At 34.5% G+C, this 7,827-nt stretch overlaps 2 protein-coding genes across 2 annotated transcripts; both read right to left on the bottom strand.

Moving 5' to 3' along the window:
* Nucleotides 1-19: 19 nt before the first annotated feature.
* Gphr (golgi pH regulator) lies at nucleotides 20-2,445 on the bottom strand. Its single transcript, XM_076780241.1, has 8 exons — nucleotides 2,313-2,445; nucleotides 1,703-1,866; nucleotides 1,539-1,645; nucleotides 1,048-1,458; nucleotides 795-976; nucleotides 536-721; nucleotides 303-368; nucleotides 20-220 (listed from the first exon to the last, which is right to left on the bottom strand). The coding sequence occupies exons 1-8, from the start codon at nucleotides 2,352-2,354 to the stop codon at nucleotides 20-22; spliced, it is 1,359 nt and encodes a 452-aa protein (XP_076636356.1). The 5' UTR covers nucleotides 2,355-2,445.
* Nucleotides 2,446-3,436: 991 nt separating this feature from the next.
* LOC143349181 (kinesin-like protein Klp61F) lies at nucleotides 3,437-7,750 on the bottom strand. The gene is made up of 16 exons (XM_076780232.1): nucleotides 7,524-7,750; nucleotides 7,291-7,438; nucleotides 7,085-7,234; nucleotides 6,833-6,993; nucleotides 6,607-6,756; nucleotides 6,290-6,526; nucleotides 5,830-6,205; nucleotides 5,485-5,756; nucleotides 5,272-5,411; nucleotides 5,084-5,202; nucleotides 4,662-5,003; nucleotides 4,379-4,606; nucleotides 4,116-4,295; nucleotides 3,828-4,050; nucleotides 3,647-3,768; nucleotides 3,437-3,569 (listed from the first exon to the last, which is right to left on the bottom strand). The coding sequence occupies exons 1-16, from the start codon at nucleotides 7,589-7,591 to the stop codon at nucleotides 3,501-3,503; spliced, it is 2,985 nt and encodes a 994-aa protein (XP_076636347.1). The 5' UTR covers nucleotides 7,592-7,750; the 3' UTR covers nucleotides 3,437-3,500.
* Between the last annotated feature and the right edge of the window lie 77 nt (nucleotides 7,751-7,827).

Below are 7,827 nucleotides of genomic sequence, written 5' to 3'. Positions count from 1 at the left end.
AAAAAAAAGTTTTATTAAGTTAAACACGTTCCGCTGGTGCTTGTTTATGAGCTAAATACAAAAACACTATCGATGACAATGCAGATACCAAAAAGATCACGTCGAACCACCTATGATAAAAATTAAATTGCAATTCCCCTAAAACTTGTGTTATTATAATACGATATTCTGCAGGCATATTCATTCGCATTAAAAGCACAGAGGACACGAAATACATACCCTAGAAAATATATATATATATATGAAACTGTATCCCTGAAACATTTGTACACCTACAATATCATTACAAAGAAGGCCCTTACCATTATTTGAGCAAGTATAAGTACAATAATATTTGATGATTTGCTACTCGATATGGCATAAAAAAACTGAAATTTAAAAGAGTAACATTAAACGTGTAATAAGAATTTTTTACGACTGATGATTCAACGACGTGTCAATCGTGCTTTCCAATATTCATGTAACTTGTACAAATTACTCGTAATAAATATCAAACACCATTCTACAAAGATGAATAAATTTTTTTTAAACATACCTTTGTCAGAGTTAGTAACAAACCGCGAATCGATGTTAAGACAATACAGCCAATAAGATAAAATGAAATGTGTTGCGACCAAAACGTAACATCGATGTTAAATCCCATCCAGTGTACAGCAATTTCGATTGCTCTGGTTACAGGATCCTTTTTGCCAACTCGATCAAACACTATATTAATCGTCGACTGAAAGGAAAGTAATGTAAAGTTTATAAAAATAAACTACAAGTTTTCAATTACTCGCGACAATAAGACTTACAATAAATATCTTCCAAGTACAATACACGGAGAAGAAATATCCTAAAAAATTAAAATATTTCCCTTGCCAGGTAGCAGCCCATTCTAAACGTTCTCTCGCGTTTTGGATGTCGTGTGCCTCCAGAAATAATTGTCTGGACAATTCTTCTAATGCCATCACTTCCGTTTGTAACTGTTTAATACCTGTAAACTTATAGTATTGCGACTGTACTCGTTATTTAAACGATTAGAGTATTGGAAAGTACAATACATACTTTCTTGATTACTTTTAGTGCCACTTAGAGGTCCTAGCATACCCCAAAGTCTATATCGCGATTCAGTTTGACCCACAACTTCCCCCTTTTTGGCTAATGCTATTCTCTTCTTTTTGGCAACAATCATGTCCATTGTTTGTAGCAATCGTTTCTCTATGACCTGTACATCAGCATATGTTACAGGCCTCATAAAATAAGCCATTGAGGTATATGGATAATTTACAGCACCAAATCCCGATAAAAGTGCCATAACAGTGACTCCAATAACTCCTATTCTACTAACACCCTGTTCAATAGAGAGTAGGCCTTTTTTGGGGCTTAAAATAGGAAATGGATCTCCCACTTTCCAAAACAAATATAGATAAAAAAGATACACAATCACTGTTAATGGCCTTATTAATTTCAGTCTTACTGTGGAAGAAAAAGTATCAAATTCAATAATGAATAGTACAAAGGATCAGTAACAGTAATTGTTTTAAATCCATACATACCAAATCTAATATTACTGATAATAAAGTATGCTATGTAAAATGGAATCACAACTATTACCATAAACAAAAGCATATAGAGGCCAGTGTTCCAATGAAAATATCTAGAACTAAACCATGTAAGGTGTTAATAATTAATATTGAAATAATGAGGGTTGCTTGCTTACCTAGAATCAAGAACTCCTATTATTTCAAAAATAATTAGCTCAAACATGGTACAGGATAGTGAAAATGTTGTGGAAAAAATTAATTGTACTAATCTGTGATGGACTTCGTAGTCTCGAAATAATTTTTTTACAAAAAACACCCATCCTCCTAAGAAGAAGATGACCTGGAATATGTGATCATAAATAAAGTTGTACAAGAATCTATACATAATGTAATTGAGTCTAACAATACGCAATCTAGCTACACAAGAGTAAATAAAGAAATTTGTCAGTATGTGAAATGAATCACACAATTGTAAATCACCAGATTTATTGTAGCAGCATTGGCATTGATACAATCAATATAAATTACATCTGCATGATACAATTTACTCTACTTAATACATAAACAACGTAATCTCGTTATTAGAATTTACGAATCGCTATTTTATATTAAAACCATTGAAAATTATCACGCTTCGCGCCTTTATTTATACAAAAGAAAAATGTGCCGAGTGACAAACACTACAATTACTTTCTCCCTCAAAGAAAATTAACCGTATATAACCTAATTGTCTAACGTCTATCAGAACCGGCATAACTTCGTATATTAGTGGAAATAAATTTCCACCTGTGTGATAAGAATCACGAATGTATCCTCCAAGAAGCCCATATTGTAACAGTATCGTACACACTTCGCATTGCAAAGTGTTAAACTCCTGTCTCGGCACTTGACAGAACGCCGCAAAACAATCCACGCGGCACTGTTGTAACAGATATTGCGACTGTGTAAGAACCCCTGATCACTGGACACCAGTATTACCAGACAGTAGACCGGTGTCCAGAGGAAACTACCCCTTTAGCTATGCACAATACGCACAGCCACGTGTACTGTGCTCCGCTGACGCGAAATACCGCTGGACGACACAGGGGCAAGCGGAGTCGGACCGCCCATTTATCTATCTCGCTCCCTTGCTCTCAGGCAGTCCACATATGTGTGTAACTGCCGCGACGAATAGCAAGCTAGAGTTCTATGTGTACGTGGGAGTACGTGTATCCCCTCTACTTTTCTCGCATTCCTTCCGCGGGACTTCGAGTCGGCGGAGTGCAGTACACGAGTTCCTGCACACACGATTTCGAGTCTAACATGATAATTTTCAAAGAATGACTTTTGAAGCTCACACGCTATATCCCATCACATTTATTCTTTTATTTCCTAGTTTTGATCGAAATACATGTTCACAACTTCTATACTATACGTAGCTTGTAGCATAAGATACACTTTCTTAAAGCGGGACAAAATGTTAAAAAGATCATGCATTAAATTGTAAGAGGATCCTCGTAAGAAAGCTTTTTTCCTATCTCTTTTCCGGTCTCCACTCGCAGCAACCTCCTCGTGGTGAGACCTGGTAATCGGTGTTACCCACGAAGAAGAACTTTTCATCGTGGGTAACACCGAGATAATGGCTGCGAATTTACAATAGTTACTTTAAATATCGTTTAACTTTTTTACTTTTACCGTTTACCACAACACTGCTGGCCACAACAGCTATCTTAATGGCAGTAGATGATGTGCTGTGTAAGTATAAAATTGAATGATTTGATACTTGGTTTAAAGTTCACCTTCACCTTCTCGAAATTTATTGGCGTATACCCCAGAGAAATATTAAATTTTTGTAATATATTTAAAAATTGTTTTTTATTCCTGTGTATAATATACTTCCTCGGGTTGAAACGCTGCCTTATAAAATAAAATTTTTTAATTTATTTACGACAGATTTTTTTGCTTAATTAGAGTGATTTTGGCTAAACCAGTTTTTCAATGTATATTCAAGTTTTCCTTCAAAGTTTCATTAATTGACGTGTCGTTTTCCGATACTGGTATATGCTAGAATAGTATATATTCACCGAATAAAAATTTGTACATACTAATTACTTATTTGTAATTAGTGATAAAACACTTACTTCATCTTCTATATTATTCAATTCCTTGAGTGCTTCTCTATACCTTTTGAGGATTCGATCAGGCGGTGATGTTTTAGTCAGCTTTTTAGAGTATTTAAAAGTTTTCCTCGCAGGGGTTAAACCTATTTAATTTTAATCGAATGAATTTTTTAACACGTAAGAATGAAAAATATAGACATACCTGTTGGTACATCTCGATATAAATCATCGATGAAGAATTTGTCAACTCGATCGCGTATTGCTTGAATCTCTGCAGTAATTCTACTACTCGCATTTTCAACGTTTGCGTTTCCACTTTCAAGTTTTTGTATCATTTCCATGTAAGTATTTATAAATGATGCTTTCCAAGCATTTAAGGATTTTATACGCTCGTTGCCTGTATCATTAATTGTTACGTACATACCCTGTAAATTATTAAAATTGAAAAGAAAATTATGAAAACTAACGAGAGAATAATCAGAAAACTTACGTTGATCGATGATAAAATGAGACTTTCGTCTTCTTTCATTTTGTTCTGCATTTGTTTCATATTACATTCTGTGCAACTTTTATGACCTATTAATGTGTCGCGAGTATTATGCAAACCCGTTTGGAATTCGCCGACTATCGCTTTACTTTGTGCAATGGAATTTTCTGACAATATCCTCAACTACGAACCACAACAAATATCAAATTATACAACTAAAATGTGGAAAATCGACTTTCATTCAGTTGCTGCTGTTATGCTTTTACCTTTTCTGTTTCCCCTTTAACCGTTTGTTCTATTGTTCGCAAGTCACACTGAAGCTTCTCTCGTATACTGTTTTCTTTTTCTACATTTATTTTATAAGTATTAAAAGCTTCATTATTTAACAGATCGGACGATTCATCAATATTATGTAACGCGACACACGTCAAAGAATGATTTTTTTCGTCTTCCTCCCGTAATTTAATAAAACTACTTTGTAAATCTACCATCATCTGCAAATATCAAATGTTAACCGTACGGTAATTGTAAAATTTAAAAAGACATTACCTTCGCGAAATTTGCTTGTTTTTCCATAATGTTCTTTTGCCTTTGCCGAATATCTTCAACGTATCTCCTAATGTCTTGAATATTATTATTTAATCGATCGTGCTCTACGTTCGAATATTGGGATATTGACAACGTAAAGTTGTTTGTAGTTTTTATTAAATTATCAATTTTTTTAGAGACATCGTTACTTAAATCTCGCAAATTTTCAGGTAATTTGTTGTTTATTAATTGTTGAATTTCCTGCGCAGTATCGCAACCTTTATTTAACATACTACATTCTTGTTCGGTCATGGCTGTAACATTCTCAATTTCTTCTTCAAGCCACTCTCGATGCCTGGAATACTTAAAAAAAATATATATCATAGTTTGTTGTAACGCTCTATACATATACTGCACGATGTTAATTTTATTTGATTACTTACAGAGTTGTTTACGTGTCTCATCAATTCATCAGTTATGTTTCGCGACGGATTAATAAGATCCGTAGAAATACGTTGAACCAATGTATCGACGCGCTCGCTAAGCGAACGATTTTGTGCATCTAAAGAGACAAAACATTAAATACTTAATCCTAAAACTACGCTATTTTCATTCAATGTTTTTTTCTTACTAATATGCTCTTTCAGAAACGCGCAAAATTGTATCACGCTCGCGGAATGCGTTGCAACGTCACTTCCGACCTGTCTACATCGTTCTTTAATACTGTTTTTAGTTTGTTGACCAAGGTTACTATTTCGCTGCGCTATCTCCCTGAAAATGCACGGCGTTAAGCTATCAACTGGCGATTACAAAGATTCATATTCCGTTGTACGAAATACCCTACATTTTGCGAAAAACTTTGTCATGAAGTTTATGTACATCTGCAGTGGCCGTGTCGACGACATTCAAGACAGTTTCTACTTGTGATAAAAGAACATTTTCGGTAGTTGCATGTTTCTCAACAAGGTACTTTTGCTCCTCGTTTTCTTGTTTAGATACTGTCAAATGCGACGTGGCTGACATCAAGGCATTCGTTGTGGTTTGCAATTGATTTCTTATATTTAACAATTGATTTGCTTGCTCAGAGTTTCTCACCATTAAATCATTAAATAATTGCTAAAATAGCAATTAAAACTCTTTATTACGGGCTTATTATTATTATAGGTTTCGTCCGTAAATAAATAAATACCTGTTTATACTTCAAAGTGTCTTCGACCGCTTTGATATGATTTAATTTTTGTTGTATTTCTTTATCTTGATAATTTATTAATAATTGCATTTGATTGTAATTGTCAGGAGCTAAATAAACCCCATTTCGTTCGCGTGTTACTACTAAATCTTTCTTTAATTTTTCGATCTCTTCTGTATATTCTAGTAATAAAGCTTTTTTAGAAAATTTTTGATTAATTTCCGGCCGAATTGTAACATTTCTTGCACGGTGTGCATAATCCAAAGTTGACAATGTTTCCTCGAGATTAATACTAGCAGGAGACACTGTAGCAATTATTGAAGTTCTCGTGCGCCCACCCAACGATTCTTGTAATAATCGCGTTAATTTTGATTCGCTGTACATTAAAGAAAAACGGACGTTCAAGTTCAATTGAACTTTATACATCCAGTTTCCGAATTTGCAAATATAGATACTTTACCGGTACGGGACATGCGGAGTCTTCTCTACAAGTGCTGTTATAACTCGTCCTAGAGTCAACAGAGACTGATTAATATTGCCTGCCTCCCTAGCTCTTCGATCGACAGCTCCGGACCTCCCGACATTTTCACTACCGGCTAAATCAACTAGATTTAATTTTCCTGTCTTTAAAAGTTCATCTCCGTCTATGGTATTCTCCTTTATATGAACAGTAATAGAAAATATCGTGTGAGACCGACTGAAATAAAGAACACAAATATTAGAATTTATCAAACAGAAGCACCGCCTACGGGATAATACACAACCGATGATACAAACCTGGAATTCACATTCACCAATGTGGCTGCTGTCTGACGTTTTTCAGATCCCTTCTGAAGAATTCTAAATACATCAAGTTTATTATAGATCGTCACTTCCTGTAAACCATGTACTATTACTGCTCCCTTTTTAGTCGAATCCTCGTATATCCTTTTAAAATACCACATACCTTTTCAGTTAATTAAACAACTACTACATAAAGAAATCATATGAAGTATAATATTACCTAATCTTAGCAGCATCGTCGCTAGGAGATAATAAATCATATACTTCTTCATTATACAATTCTAAGAAGGTCACTCTTATAGAATACTCTTGTTCAGCTGTTATGAGTAACTCGTCGAATAAGTCGCTCAAAGCACGGGGTATAATTCCAACATTGTTATCCTATGTATTATATATAAATATTTTTCATGAAGCATATAAATACTGTATTAATAGAGACCAAAAAAGAAGGCAGAAACATGGGGAAACTTACTGTTCGCCAATGCAACGATGGATCAATATCAACACCTTCCATAGTAAAAGTTTTTCCAGTACCGGTTTGACCATAGGCAAACACCGTACAATTGTATCCAGCCAAAACTTCTTCCACCATCGGATGGACGACTGCATTGTAAACTTCTACCTGAAAGTTTATGATGTTAAAATATCCAGTAATATTAATTCTATTAAAATACATACTTGTGTCGAGAAAGATCCAAATACTCTGTCAAATGTAAATTTCTTCGTGAATTTATCGTGCGGCCTTTCACGAATAAATATTTCTTTGTTAGACGGAGTATCAACAACTGTCATCGACTTCCCAATTTTCTCGGCATTATTTATTGGTCTAACATAAAACAAAGCAACGTCAATAATAACACTGCATTTTAAACCAAAAATCTCATGTACATGAGAGTTTACTGCACAATTACCTGACGCGAACAAAAACTTGTACGTGTTGCTTCCTATCCCTCTTATTTTCACTACGCATCTCGTTCATCTTTCACAAATAGCTACTCTTTTTAATTCGATCACTTTTAATTCCGTCCAGTCGAACGTTCGTTCTCTTTTTTGTAAAATAACTGGCGACCTTTCATATTGTGTATAAAGCTTCCTCGCGGCGTTAACGGTTGAAACATTTAAATTCGATGATTCGCATAAATCGCGACAGAGGTCTCTCGCGGAGCGTCAGTGATCGTATAACCAAATTTTGATATTATTTGATTATTAATAATA

Source organism: Colletes latitarsis, chromosome 12, assembly GCF_051014445.1.
Source record: "Colletes latitarsis isolate SP2378_abdomen chromosome 12, iyColLati1, whole genome shotgun sequence".
Lineage (NCBI taxonomy): Eukaryota > Metazoa > Arthropoda > Insecta > Hymenoptera > Colletidae > Colletes > Colletes latitarsis.
This window is presented reverse-complemented; position numbering and strand designations above follow the sequence as displayed.

What these genes read in the sequence shown, in the direction of transcription:
- Gphr (XM_076780241.1), bottom strand. Translation starts at nt 2,354, where the DNA reads ATGGGCTTCTTGGAGGATACATTCGTGATTCTTATCACACAG. An exon ending in CACTAAAAGTAATCAAGAAA is followed by an intron (nt 977 to 1,047) that starts GTATGTATTGTA and finishes ATAAGTTTACAG; the next exon opens with GTATTAAACAGTTACAAACG. An exon ending in GTACTTGGAAGATATTTATT is followed by an intron (nt 722 to 794) that starts GTAAGTCTTATT and finishes CTTTCCTTTCAG; the next exon opens with TCGACGATTAATATAGTGTT.
- LOC143349181 (XM_076780232.1), bottom strand. Translation starts at nt 7,591, where the DNA reads ATGAACGAGATGCGTAGTGAAAATAAGAGGGATAGGAAGCAACACGTA. An exon ending in GACGATGCTGCTAAGATTAG is followed by an intron (nt 6,757 to 6,832) that starts GTAATATTATAC and finishes GTATTTTAAAAG; the next exon opens with GATATACGAGGATTCGACTA. An exon ending in TCATTTTATCATCGATCAAC is followed by an intron (nt 4,051 to 4,115) that starts GTAAGTTTTCTG and finishes AATAATTTACAG; the next exon opens with GGTATGTACGTAACAATTAA.